Source organism: Paramormyrops kingsleyae, chromosome 3 (genome assembly GCF_048594095.1).
Source record: "Paramormyrops kingsleyae isolate MSU_618 chromosome 3, PKINGS_0.4, whole genome shotgun sequence".
Lineage (NCBI taxonomy): Eukaryota > Metazoa > Chordata > Actinopteri > Osteoglossiformes > Mormyridae > Paramormyrops > Paramormyrops kingsleyae.
Window position 1 is genome coordinate 29,829,122 of NC_132799.1, and position 14,645 is coordinate 29,843,766.

General features: G+C 43.5%; 2 protein-coding genes across 3 annotated transcripts in view; both read right to left on the reverse strand.

Annotated features, from left to right (window-relative positions):
* tfec (transcription factor EC) overlaps positions 1–1,635 on the reverse strand; it is a 38,972-nt gene extending 37,337 nt beyond the window's left edge. Inside the window, exon 1 of the mRNA XM_023810445.2 lies at positions 1,566–1,635. The gene's annotated coding sequence lies outside the window, so the exon portion shown is untranslated. The remainder of the gene's footprint in view (positions 1–1,565) is intronic.
* Positions 1,636–3,023: 1,388 nt separating this feature from the next.
* Positions 3,024–13,751, reverse strand: LOC111843141 (carboxypeptidase A2-like). 2 transcript variants are annotated; one of them, XM_023810443.2, is made up of 12 exons: positions 13,606–13,751; positions 9,591–9,732; positions 8,625–8,706; positions 7,915–8,049; positions 7,650–7,748; positions 7,438–7,539; positions 6,874–6,975; positions 4,693–4,803; positions 4,490–4,586; positions 4,068–4,267; positions 3,899–3,983; positions 3,024–3,386 (listed from the first exon to the last, which is right to left on the reverse strand). In XM_023810443.2, the coding sequence occupies exons 2-12, from the start codon at positions 9,653–9,655 to the stop codon at positions 3,199–3,201; spliced, it is 1,266 nt and encodes a 421-aa protein (XP_023666211.1). In that variant the 5' UTR covers positions 9,656–9,732; positions 13,606–13,751; the 3' UTR covers positions 3,024–3,198. The 2 variants fall into 2 exon arrangements, with proteins under 2 accessions (XP_023666211.1, XP_023666212.1); XM_023810444.2 differs by lacking the exon at positions 13,606–13,751 and adding an exon at positions 10,139–13,598.
* Between the last annotated feature and the right edge of the window lie 894 nt (positions 13,752–14,645).

Consider the following 14,645-nt stretch of genomic DNA (forward strand, 5'->3'; position numbering starts at 1 on the left):
AAGTTTTGGGTACAATCTAGAAATGTCCAACCAATCCCTAAGCCACCACTGTAGCATGTCGGCATATCCACAGATGTGGGTTTGGTGTGTAGGAACATACTGACCCTCAGGCTACCTTCAGGGCAGCCCAGGTCCATGGGTTTAGGTCACACTTAACCCCATTTCCCCCCATTGAATCACTAAGAGTTACTATATCACAATAACTTACATTTGTTTTAATATTAGATACTGCAATATCAGTCATCAACAGCTTTATACGATATTCATTTCCATGAAAAGTCATTGGAATTCATTTGCAACCAACCCAGAAGAAAATGGGCCAATATTTTCAGTTACGGGATACTGAGATAATGAGCCACAGGCTACCTCAGTCTTTTAATAAAGGAACCCAAATTCATCAATGACACGGGGAAGGCTCTTTTGAAAAACAAGGGAGGAATTATATGTAAGCCGTGAAAATAAACCACGCTTTGGAATAACAATTAACCCAGTTACAGATATATGTAAATATGGTATTAGTATGCAATATAATTCAGATGAGCAGTTTAACCAGTAGATACTGGCTATTAGCCACCACTTACCTGATAGGCCAAGAATGCCTGATTGACATCAATGCCACAATGCAGAAATATGGAAACAAATGTAATACAGTGTGTAATACAGGAATAAGTGGAAATGAAAGTACGGCTTTCTTCAGGGAGCAAATGAGAATTGTCTGGTGCTCATCAGCTTCCAGAAATAGACAAAGCCGGCTTCAGCCAACAGACAACGCGTAACAAAATTCTGGAAAATTTAAGCCAAAATGCCAGGTGGGAAAGAAGTTATTAAGTAAGTAAAGTTTATTTACTAAACGCCTTTCACAGACAAAACAGTCACAAAGGACTAAAAAGACTAAAAAGCAGAAAAACATAAAACTAAAAACCAAAGACTAATGTAAAGTTAGGGCACCATTGCAGCTTTAAGAGGAAGTAAGAAGCCAATTAGGGATGCTAATCAGGCGCATTCGATTGGCCGATCACCAGGAAGCATGGTGGCCATTTCTGGCAGTTTGGTGCTCTGATGGGTTCAGGGTTGTGTTAACACCATGCCAAGAAGAAAAGACCTCTGCTATGACTTCAGAGAAACCACTCGTGTGGGAAGCGTTAGAAGACCATTGCAAAGAAACTAATGTCGATTCTATAGTGAAAAGGATCATTCAGATGCGGAGGAGACTCAGTGCAATGCTTCTCTTTTCACATAAATCTGGAAAATTACCCTAAAAGTCAAGTGTACTATGCAACAAGCAGAGTGAAATATTTTGCCCGTTTAACAACATGTTTATGCTTTGAAGAAGCCATTTAATAAGAGTGTGGGGAATCTATGTGCTTATCGGTCAGTCATTATTTCATCATCTCAAAATCAAAGTCAATATACAACGTTCATCTCGTCCCTTGTGGTGCTGGCTACGCTATCTGGAAATACGACCAAAAGAATTTAACAGCCCGATGATATCCGAGAGTGCAGCGTTATCTATCAGGCCGGGCCAGGCACCTGCGATGAGAAAAATGAGTACGGAGAGGCTTTACCTGAAGTCTGAGGTGTAGCAGCCATTTCGGACAAGGGAACCAGCGCAAGGTTGACACTGTGTGCCAGTAATCCTAAGTGAAAGCAAGTTAATAAAAGAGCCCGATTCCTCTTTCCCACCTATGAGACTGGGCGCAAAAAAAGAGGAAGTGATGTCATTAGCTGCCTACACTCACCCTACGCCAGACAGCTCATCAATCCTTCCCCCACATGCCCATCGTCATGGACAATATTCCTAAGCATTGCCATTCAGGTCAGCCCCCCCCCCCCCAGGTTGTAGCTCTCACATGATGGCAAAACGAACATTTAACAGAGACTCAGAGACGTAGAGTCACCTGTTTTGTGGACAGAATTCAGCTGACCCTGCTACAGCCACAAGTCCATCCATTCAGAAGCGTGATAGTACAGCCAGCCTGAACTCGGCTTTGGCCTCCAGGCCTCAAGCCTTCTTGAGGGTGTGTAAAATGTAAATTCACTTTAACAGCACAGCCCCGGGGAGAGAACATTGCCAGTTTTATGCCTTAGGAACTGAATGGATGTGACTGGGCAGTGGGGGTCCTACACAGGTGTAACAAGACACAGACGGAACATTCCGGGGCCGTCCTTTGAGCTTTGAGCTCTTTGATGTGCAACTCATACAGCTTTGGGAAATATTCATGGAGAAGCTGCACTAGAATTGCCAAATAACGCTTTCCGACACTTGAGATTTGAGGTTTTCAAAAAAAAAAAAAGAAAAACAAACTTCAAATGCTGTTTATGTCTTACAGGAAGGGCACTGTTATTATTGTTGATGTTACTTAGTGGACAGTAGTCCAAACACAGTACAAATCTGCAAAAAATTAAGAGACCAAAGCAAAACTTTCAGTTTCACTCATTTCTCAATTTATGGGTATGTGCCAGTGTAAAACATACATCTTTTTTTGCAAACTCCAGCCTGGCTTCTCACTGTTGAAGGGCTTCTTCCTTGCTTTATGGGTCCTGCTTCTAGAAGCCTGATACGAACCAGTCTTAGCAATGCACTTCACACCACTTAATGTTTCCCATTCTTTTTCAAGGTCACTTGAGGTCATTCTCCGATTTATGAGTCACTGCCGGATAAGAAGAACGTCATCTCTGGCATTAGGAAGCTGCTTCTGCCCTCTACCTGGCTGGATTTTGGTTATTGCCAGCGTCTCCTGCTTCACCTTGATCTTGGTACCACCGTCTTAGAAACATTAGCCTGTAAGCAGCCTGCCTCACAGTATCAGGATAAAACAAGGATTTAAAATGTAGTTTTTTTTTTAAATATAGAGTGGTCTCTTAATTTTTTCCAGAGCTGTATAGGCCTGCGTTGATTCAGATGTTATGCTTCTCTCATATGAAATACCCAGTCATGTGAAAGACTGTCCTTATAGTTCAAGACCTTGAACTGTGTTCCTAGGGGAAATAGATACATCTTTCCATGAAAGACAAGTCACTGCCTGGTTTTTATTTGCTTTATTATATGACCTGTAATGGTAACCTTCAGAAATGTTACATTCCCTTTCAGGTCTTTTACATCAGTCCATTTCTGGTTGATGTAAGACAGTCGACATGAGACAGGAAAGAGGAGCAGGATCTGAAGGTTGGTGATTCTGGACAGCCCGGCTCAGATCCTCAGAAAGAGTGGGTGCGAACATACTCCATGATATGCTTCAGAGCCTGCCAAGTTTCTGTGGCTGTGGGGACGATCTGATTGGCCGGCAGCAGAAAGCCGTAGCGGCCCGTGTCGCGTAGCTCGAAAGCAAAGGAGTATTTGATGCCATAGTTGTATGACCAATCAATGCTGCCCCCACTAGCTTGATCTGTGAATTGCAGAGAAAAACTGTGGGTCACTACCGTCATTCCTGGACATTAGGAGACAATGATTTTTTAGCATGAACCTTTGGATTGGGGTGGGCAACCTGATCCATGGAGGGCCAGTGTGGGTGTGGGTTTTTGGGATGCCCTCTCAATCAGGTCTATGTTTATGGCCAAAACAGGCAGTGGAAAGGCATAAAGCCACTGCAACATGGAGGTGGTAACACACAGTAAAGACATCAGGCATAGCATGCCTTGAGGTGAGCACCACACAATGAATTCCACTGGAACCCTGTAGGTGTCACTGCGGTGTGATGAGAGGGAGGGGGGCCTGAGAGCACCAAATTAGCCTTCTCTTGAGTTGGCAGTATTGTACATTTATGCTTAATTCGTGCCAGGATAATGCCTTCTTTTTTCAGTGTCTAAATATTCATGGAAGTGTTCAAAAATAAGATAAGGACAGAGATCCCCCGGTCGGAAACAGGCTATGGAGATCCAAAGAAAGCTTGGTCCTTACATATGATCTTACAAATGCTCCCGACACGGTAGCTGGTGCCGTACACAGAGCTGAGTGCCCGGGCCGCGGACTGGGCCACGGAGTCCTGGAAAGGAGCAGACAGGAGAGTCACTTCTCACAGAGGAGGGCAGGACAATAGCAGAACAGAGCTGGGGTAAGAGGGTCGTACCAATTCAACGGAGTCCGCGGCATCAGCACATTTATAGCCATAAGGGTACATGAGCAGCTGGGAGTAGGAGTGGATTGAGATGAAGCTCTTGAAGTTCCCTTGGCTCTTAATGAGCTCCACCACGTTGCGGACCTCCACCTCTGACTCCGCCCGCGGGCCGTGGTAGGACTCCGAGCAGGGATCTCCACTGGCTCCAGGACCTGCGAGGAACACTCCCTGTTTACTGCAGTACCATCAAATCCGATTTCATCCTCGATAAACCTATTCCCGATGATCTCCAATACACTCCGGTTGATGACTTATAGTGATCACTCATTTGGATAATGAGGAACCTCAGCCAACTGATGGCACATGAGTCAAACTTCTGCTTATATGTGATGTTTGCCGACAGGACCACAGGCATAGAAGAATCAAATCGATACCTCCAAAACCAGCATCCCAGTTGCGGTTGGGGTCTACACCACGGCACGTAGAGCCAGGGATCACGGAGCGGGTTTTACGCCACATGCGGTTCTGGAACTGGAAAATAGATACCTGGGTGATTCTTGCCAGAATGTTTTGGAGGGCAATGGGCTATGGAGTTCGGTGTAGGGGCAAAGTATTAGAGGCAACAGTTGGCACCTACGTTGGTGTGAGTGAAGACGTAGCCATCAGGGTTGGTCACAATCAACAGGTAAATGTCCATGCTGTCCAAGAGGGATGTAACTGAAGCATCGTGGCCATAGTCAGCTGCGATCTGAAGGAGCACATAAGCAGAGAGCCCCACATGCAACCAACATGCTAGCAACACAAGCCGACATATAGAAATAGAAGGTGATTTTGGTAAACAAAAGCTCAAACTACTGTCAATGATGTCAACGGAGTATCAGAGATAAAATCTGTACAAAATGTGTACAAAAATACAGGACAAATCTTGTGTTTTGTTTACAATACAGGATGATCCCTGAATGATGCAGGATGCTGAGAATGATACAGCACAATACGGGGTGATCCCTGAATGATGCAGGATGCTGAGAATGATACAGCACAATACGGGATGATCCCTGAATGATGCAGGATGCTGAGAATGATACAGCACAATACGGGGTGATCCCTGAATGATGCAGGATGCTGAGAATGATACAGCACAATACGGGGTGATCCCTGAATGATGCAGGATGCTGAGAATGATACAGGACAATACAGGATGATCCCTGAATGATGCAGGATGCTGAGAATGATACAGCACAATACGGGGTGATCCCTGAATGATACAGGATGCTGATAATGATACAGGACAATACGGGATGATCCCTGAATGATACAGGATGCTGAGAATGATACAGGACAATACGGGATGATCCCTGAATGATACAGGATGATCCGAGTAAGAAACGGGATGATGGGCGATGACTGTACTCCCAGAATTCCACTGCCTAATACTGACCCCTAGCTTACAGCCTGTCCCAGGCAGCATAGGGTACATGGCAGGGGAAGACCAGTGAGGGGATGCCAGTTAGAGATAAACACTACACAAGAAAGACTTAGACTGGAGTCTCTTCAAGGAAAAATACATGGGTGTTAAAAGAAGGAAAGAGGGTGTGTCTTGGTGTCTCTTATCCAGGGTTTAAATAAAGACGGAGCCTGGTGGAAGGCAGCTCCGCCTCCTTATGTCCAAATCACACCTTGCCAGAGCTCAGTTCCGCTTCCTTATGTCCAAATCACACCTTGCCAGAGCTCAGTTCCGCTTCCTTATGTCCAAATCACACCTTGCCAGAGCACAGCTCCGCCTCCTTATGTCCAAATGGCACCTTGCCAGAGCTCAGCTCCGCCTCCTTATGTCCAAATGGCACCTTGCCAGAGCACAGCTCCGCCTCCTTATGTCCAAATGGCACCTTGCCAGAGCTCAGCTCCGCCTCCTTATGTCCAAATGGCACCTTGCCAGAGCACAGCTCCGCCTCATTATGTCCAAATGGCACCTTGCCAGAGCACAGCTCCGCCTCCTTATGTCCAAATCTCACCTTGCCAGAGCTCAGCTCCGCCTCCTTATGTCCAAATCTCACCTTGCCAGAGCACAGCTCCGCCTCCTTATGTCCAAATCTCACCTTGCCAGAGCTCAGCTCCGCCTCCTTATGTCCAAATCACACCTTGCCAGAGCTCAGTTCCGCCTCCTTATGTCCAAATCACACCTTGCCAGAGCACAGCTCTGCCTCCTTCAACATTAACCTTTTTTCTTAATGTCTTAAATTTAGATAAAGATTCAAAGTTAACAGTTTTTAAAAGCTTTAATGTGAATTTTCATTTGTTGCTCTGATTTCTGGAATGGATGAGATATTCCTAAATGATTTCTGTCCCATATTTCTGTATTTTGATTTATTTTGTTTAGTGTACTACTGCCAAAACCTCACTTAAAAGCTAGACTCTGCTAGAGGTAAGAAGTGTGTAAGAAGCAATCGGTGAATAACTTGATATTTTAATGCATTTGAATGATTAAGCAAGAGTATTACTTGTAGTGATAAGGGATTCTGATGCAATTTATGTTTCATTTAAATGTTATGTTTCAAAAAATTCAAGTGCTATTTAACCATGCGATATGTACAATACCCCTATTAAACAAAAATAACTTTTTGATCTAATTTTTTGGTTACTTTTGTGTTGCTTTAAAGGGTAACACCACATGCTGACAAATGACCATACGACATTTTTAAGATTATGATCAAAAATACATCACACATAATAAACTGAGAGCAGCTTATGCAGGACCCCCCCCCCCACTCTGTTCCTAACTCCTCCTCTTCTCTGATTCTCATTGAACCCCTGCTCTTACCTTATTGGCTGTCCAGACAGCTGTGGCTGGGGACACCCACTCCCTGGCATGGATCCCAGCGTCGATCCAGATGGCCGGACGCTTGCTTCCACCCGTACTGAACTGCAAGAAAGTTTCAGTGTTAACGCCACACCACACAGTCCTGCCGTGATGCTTGGGATTTTTCCTCCCACTGCCCCCCAGTGTTCCCAGAAAGGTGATGTGCATGTCAATCGATGATAAGCTAACCTCAACTTCTTATAAGAATACCTCGTTCAGACTGTTTCTGATTCACCGAACACACTAACATTACAGTTGTCTTAAAGGCTAGGGTTCTGAGTTGAAAATCCAGGCACGCCACCACTGCATTTCGGGTTCAGCGAAACGGATAAAGATCAGCGCCGGCGAAGCTCACCCAACCCTGAAACATGCTCTTTATTCAGAAAAGCTTCCTGACTTTTACATCGTTTTGTGAGATTTCCCTCCCAAAGAGCACATCTCACATTCACACTTTTTTTACTTGTTGTAATGTAAGCAGTCATCCTTTCATCCCTAGAGGAGCTTCACTCAAGTTCTCTGTCCTACCTTCAGAGCATACATGGGGCGTTTCTCATAGGAGTACCCAATTGGCACCTTGGTGACTAGACGAGGATGGCCAGCGACCAGGCTGTCCATCCAGCTGTAGATCTGTCACAAGGAAGCAAATGCACACACACATTTGGTCGGGGATTGTTTCCACTTGATGTGAGCTCATGCTTAATTAAGCAAACTCTTACCAAGACACACCAGGCACCCACCTCGTCCAGTGTGTGATAAGCCCCAAAATCGAAACTCTTAGCTCTGCTCTCCCTTAATCTGCTGGCCTTCATGTTGGCTCTCTCCTCTTCCAGCAGTTCCTGAAACACACAGAACACTCAGAGCTCCTACGGCCAAGCAGAATTATTCCCACTAATTGGCTTTACTTTACTTCTGTGACATTAAAACAGACTCAGAGAAATCCAGGCGAGGAACATTGTCTTCTGTCTCAGATGACAACAGCACGGGGCTTTATGTCTGAGGTACCTGCACGTCTTTGATCATTACATAGTGAGGGATGTTGTTTGATTCCAGGAAAACTTTGACTGCCGGCAGGCTGGCGAAAGGAACTCGGACGTCAATGGGCAGATCAGAGGAGACGGGAGAAAGCCAGAAGTCCAGCTGGGAGAATGATCACAAGAGACAGGACCGAGTGAGAATCCATTGTGCACGACGCTCTGACTGGGGTGACTTCTGTCCCTCTTCAGGGCTGGGCAAACGGCTCAACGTGGCATCTGAGCTTCTCTTTATCTCTGACAAAAGGACACTGTCTCTCACTCCAGGAGCTCTTGGGCTTTTCTCCATAAAAAGATAACTTTTTTTTTGTCAAATGGCGTTCAAAGCCCGGCCTCACGTCTCATTGCGTTCATCTTTTCCCGCATATTCTATTTTGCCGGTGGCTTTTGGGCAGATAGAGGGCCGGCAGATGTAGATTAAACTGGAGAAGAGTTCAAATACTGTACAAATTGAGCAATTCACTGGCTGAATGAGAGCCCCGTTTTTGGTAAATCTACTATTTTGCAGTTGTAGACAGTGATTTCAACGGTATTTCAGTGCTATTGTGCAACAAAGTGTTTCCTGTAACAAAAAATAAGGATGTTAAAAGTTTTGTTTCTGGTTCAACGTCTATATTGTTTTGGTTGCACAATGTTGTGTTGCAGTGTGTGGAAAATGACTCCTGGCATGTTCTCCTCTACCTCAATGCTTTCCTGCTTCTCCAGGGCCTGTAGAAGGTGAATATGCTCCTCCGACTCTGCATTGATTCTGAGTACTTGGTCTCTAAAAAGTGGGGAAGAATAACAACTATATAACTGTTATAACTATATAAATTAAACAGCTTTTAATTTTTAGACCACTACTGAATTATTGTCATGGACCTGAAAGTCAAGGCGCAGTAATTAACACCCATAAGGTAACGTAAATCTGCAGTTACTTGTACAGCTGATGAGCGTGTTCTTCAATTAAATTTAGAAATTTTCCCTAAATTAACCTCGTGAGAGTGATGTAACGCAGACAGTCATTTTAGACTAGCTTGCATGTAGGATAAGCTTTGGAAGTCATCCAAAGAACATCCTATTTGTCAGATTCACATTTTAATCCACGAAATGCGCACAGCATTCACTGTTCCACTGTCTCCCTCTAGTGGTCAATTTTCAAAATATACTAACTTCGTGGAAAACCGCAAAAAAAAAAAAATGTCATTTTTAAATATCAAGTATAGTGCAATTTGTGTATTAGTAAACAGAATACGTTTAAATAAGTTTCAGCAATTCAGATTTCAATTCAGAATTTTAATTGCTAATACTAATACAGTATTATTGTACACACAAATCTAAGAAGTGTGTAAAATCTAATATTACAGTACTATTTCACACATTTGCAACATTAATGTATAAATTCTAGGAAGATTTAATTCTCTCTGTCATCATGAGTAATTGTAGCTTTCCAGCAAACACACACTCGGGGTATCAGAGGTGGGTACAACTGACACTCAAGTTCAGAGAGTAAAAGTCCAGACCATGGTTTTGTTTCAACCAAACAGTTGAGTATTCTGTGACTGTGACTGTTTATGCTCAGTGGGTTGGCTGAAACAGAATCTTGGGGAACAAAATCTATGGACCTGAACTACTCACTTCTGCACAGAATTCCATTAGCCGACTCACCCCGCAAACAGCTTCGCGCTCTGGGCCACAATGAAGAAGGCGGCGATGACCAGGAGTCCCTTCATGGTCTGGGATCAGCAGTCACTTCCAAGGGATGCGAACTTTCTGAGAGCGACGGCCTTTATACTGACACCAACATGTGCTGTGTTCCCAGGGAAGAGCGGAAACCAGTATATTTTTCCAGCATAAATAGAAATAATGTCAAGGACAAGTTTGCCGATAACCCTTCAGCCTTGTTCTTTCTCCACTCAGTTGCTGATTTTGTATTTTTTCCCCAAGCCATACCTATAAATTTGACATGCTATACACAGAATATCTATAAGTACCTTTCTATATACATTCCTGGGCAAAAAAATGGACCAAACCCCAAATGGCTAAATATTAAGCTTTACAACAACAAATGTCCTAACGACAAATCATTTGTCAGATAATTAGCAAGAACAAAAATAATGCACTCCCCAGGCCTGTGCCCCCATTTGCTCGCCACTGTTCCCTGCTGCAGTGAACTGTTAGTGGGAGAAAAGCTGGAACAAGGGAAATTCACTTACATGGCCTTCTTGGATGCAAAGATAAAATCATGAGAAGATGTTCGGGTTTACAAAATCTTCCGAAATATCTTCCGGTTACTTGCTGTTGAGACCATTAAAAGCTTAACATTTTGCACTTTTGTGCTCACTGTTCACATTCAGCACATCACATTGCCACAGATACCGTTTGCAAGACTGCAGCTTTCACTAAAGGATGGATCATAAAGGATTCCCAGTGATTCTGCCGAGACCGAATACAACACTGACACGGAGTTAAGTGTTTTATATGCATTCATTCTATGGGTCTACAGTGGACGCCACCTCAATGTTACTTCAGTTCCCTTCGGTTGCAACATCCAGAAGTTTCACCAACATCTCAATTTCCTCAGATGCCTAAAGGGCTCCTGCAGCTTCGTCCTGCAGCCCCAAAGACATGCAGTTAGGCTGATTAGCATGGTCTACATTGCCTAAAGGCTCTGACTGTGTGTGTACATGCGCCTTGCAACAGACTCATATCCCACTTGAAACTGCAAAAGTCTCTTCTAGAGCGATTATCATTTCGATCATTACAAAAGACCCAAAAGAGGAACCTGCCTTTAAGAGCAAAAAAACATCATCTAGCATAAGCAAACTACTGTATACTGGACAGTAACAGATAGTAGAATTTCATGCCCCCTGAAAATGATCGGCAAGTGGCGTTTCCATTGTGTACAAGTTCACTGAACAATGCTTCAGGACCTGGATGGCGCACATCTCACCTGCGCACATCTCACCTGCACAGCTCTGTGCCCATGTCTACATGGTTCTGGGTTCATACCCGATGGCAGAGTGACCTTATCGCTGTGTCGCCCTTGAGCAAGGCCCTTAACGCCAATTGGCCCAGGGATTGGCTGACCCTGCTCTGATGTTCAGCTGCATACTGCGTTGGATAAAAGCAGCCTTTAAATAAATAAATGCAACTGTGTGAGAGCTTTGCAAAATTAGTTCCATTAAAATAACTGTCCCTGGTGCTAAAACACTAGCAGAGCAGAAAAGTCAAAGCATAAATCTATCTGTAAACTCCCGGCTCACGCAGGTAAATCCTTTACAATTTTCCTTTATAATGCAGTCCATCTATGTCCCAAGCCAGCCATTTTTCACATAGGATCATATTACAGGGGATGTAACATTTAAAAATGGTTTGACTATTTTTACAGCATTTAAGTCCCATGACAATGCCTTTAAAGGTGTTTTGTATTTTTGAAAAGTCATGCTGTGTGTATGGGATATAAGGAGCATAACGGATTTGGGCACGACGTATGATCCCCAAATTTAGCTGCACTTGTAGAGGTTCGACATTGGTTCAACACCGCTGCTACCCACATGCCTGCATCGGAAGATGGGGGTTAATTTTGAAAATGACACGACTGACTGATTTGGCAAAGCCGTCAATCTCGTCCACGTACGAGTGGGATAAAATCACAAGCCAAGTGTCGCTCTTGTGAAGTGGACAGCAGGAGATGCGCATGCGATTAACACGCGTTTTAGCTGCCTGGGTGTTCACATCGATTTTAAGTTACAACGCTGGGACCGCTCGCATAAGTAAACTAACAGCGCCCCCTGGGGGTTTCGCAGAGAACCTACACGACGAGGATAAAAAAAAGTGACTAGCGTGACTTAAAATGAAGTCAACGCGCAAATTCTCATAGGTGGAAGCAGCCACTGTGTACACGTTCGCTGGCATTTATCCATAATGCATTTCAAGCCATGTTCAAAAGGCCCTTATTTCAATACACTGCCACGAAAACCATTCAAAAGTATTTTTCGTTATAAGTAAGGGCAAGTGCTACAAGTATTTAATGGATTTTTTGGCAAAAAAAAATAATAATGGATTTTTAACAGCTTTCAGCATGAGGGTATTGACTTTGAGTTGTTTTTGTTCAACAGGTTCATTGTAAATATTAAAATATATTTGATTTCCACTTCTACTGAAGTATATTTTTAGATCCCGCTCATCTCACGCTATACAGAAATTTTCCCCGGCAGGTGAAGTGGAGGGAGAGATTTGGGAACAGGAAGCAAAAGGTCTCAACTTCTAAACTTACCCAGGCGTGCTTCATGAGGCAATCGACGAGATTTGGGCTAACGGTTCGATACACTAAACATTTTGATTGACACTGGCCGACATACATACACTGTTAATGTCCTGTCTGGTGTGGATTTGCCAGTCAGCCACAAATGGACAGCAGCCTAAACAGCAAACAACCGTCTCTACAATGTGCTGCAGATTTAAGTTTGTGTACTGAGCCCCAGCATATGTAATGTTACATATTAGATGCGTTCATAGGTTTACTGCTTTATTCTAATAGACATAATTTCATGTTACGTAAGATTTAGATGAAATCGTTAGCTTTGCTGTAACAATATGAATTAGCCTGAGATGAAAAGTAGGTTAACAACAGCATCCAACATAGGCTTGGTATAGATATTAAGTCTACTTACACCGCTTGCTATTTGAAAGAACACTATGATATGTTTTTGGTTTATTCCAATTTGTTTTTCTGTGTTGCATACCGCTTTACTCTGTGTGAGAAAAACTGCATCCACCACAAATTGCCCAGGGCCCAAAACCCGCATGGGTGAAACATAAACACAATGCATAAATTCTGCAAATACTGATATACAGTGTAGATGTTTTTCAAAAATGTTTTAGAAAGTGCCATCAGTGTTCGAGTTACTTTTCCTTCGTTAAATCGGTAGGTCATCGTGGAAATGGAAAATCTTAAAGCTATGTATAGACTAATAGGAGTGCGTGCGTTTTACTGTATACCTACAGTACAAAGGGGATAAAGGGAAACAGTAGGTGTAGCACGGGGATCGCGCGCGCGCCTGTGAGGGGACTCCCACCTGCAGCAACTACGTCCTATGAGTAGTTCGTGATGGTCGACAGTTTGATGAGTTCAAACATTTAGCAATCCAACCCAATTTATAAATGCCACACTTATTTAAGTTTTTTTCCCTTCCAAAGTGGGTGGAACGGAGCAGAGTCCCCCGCCATCTGCGCCCCTGGTCCCAAGGACTTAATTCACTTTGCAACATTTAAAGCATCATGAAATATGCTCAATATTTTAATTATGTAAATGAATGTTCTATTGTGGCGTTTCATAAACAAAACCGTGGAAAATCACCCCGTTCTGAGCTCTGCAGCCCATGTATATAGCGTAGATTACAGACTACGACTAGGAATGTGAACAGTTCGACTTTGCATTCGACTCCTTTCCATCGAATATCACCTATTAAAACACCAGAGGATGCTTCATAGCAAAACCCATGGGTCGTGGGAATGTGGTTTAGGGAAATAAAATCCAGTTCTTCTGCAACCCGGGGGAACCAAATCTTAAACTACCGAAACGGAGCAATTCATTTAAGGAGCTTCCCCCCCCCCCTTCCAGTCTAATACACTAGACAGACAGGTGTGCTGAATTTGCCCGTAAGAAAGGCGGACTCACCTGACATTCCGCTCCCGTAGCGCCGGGGGTGGCTTCTCGCCGAGGCCGTCCTGCAGTGTGACCACGCCGCAGAGATACTCGGCCACTTGTGTATGACAAACTTACCGCCGCAAGAACATGTTTCAGTTGCTAACTGGATATTACGCAAGTGTCAGTTTATTTTCCATCGCAGGACAGTGACGAAATTAGTTGTTTGTGGACGTTTTATTTCTATAACTGCAAGGCAAATGTACCAACTCGGTAACCCAGTTAGTTTCTTACGTCACTTGTAAACAATGAAATAGTTTATATAAATGAGCTATATGTATGATGTTTTTACATGTTTTATAGTGGAGAAGGTTGATTTTAAACAAAAAAAATACAGCTTTAATTACTAATATTTGCGAGTGGCAACGCAGGCATATGCGCAAAAAATACCCAAAGAATACGTGACGTATTAGATACAGCTCGTAGACATTTAACAGGAGCACGAAAAGCAGCGGAATGGCAAAATCTAAATTATTGCAGGGTTAACTGTGCACTGAAATGGCTTTTAAGGGTTTACAAAGGTCTCCATCGAGTATCAAGTTCACGGAAGCTGGCATCGATGCTTTCGTGTGATGACTTAAGTGACTATCAGTGCTAATGCATGTCTGCACACCGAGACAACACACGCGCGGCAGGTCTGCACTGGTCCATCAGTCTCCTTTAACCTATCAGGAGAGACGTTTTAAAAATCAGTCTGTGTGTGTCGGTAATGGTTTACCAAAAGGTGCTTTGTATTTTACATGTGTGAGAGAAAAATTGACTAGACGGATATTTTTGTAAACAGCTTCGGAATGTATTTTTATATACCAATGCAAGAGTGCCCAAGAATGTAAGCTGAAGAGAAGTAAGAGTTAACCTTAGTGTGACAATTGTGCTAAAACTTTGTGCTCGTTAGAATTCGCAGAAATGCAGGCTAGAGAACAGAGGTGTGAGTTAGGGTCGCGTTTAACAGGAAAGCATATATGTTAGAGTGCATGTGCACCACCCCAGCTGGTTCGATCTGGTTCGGGGAG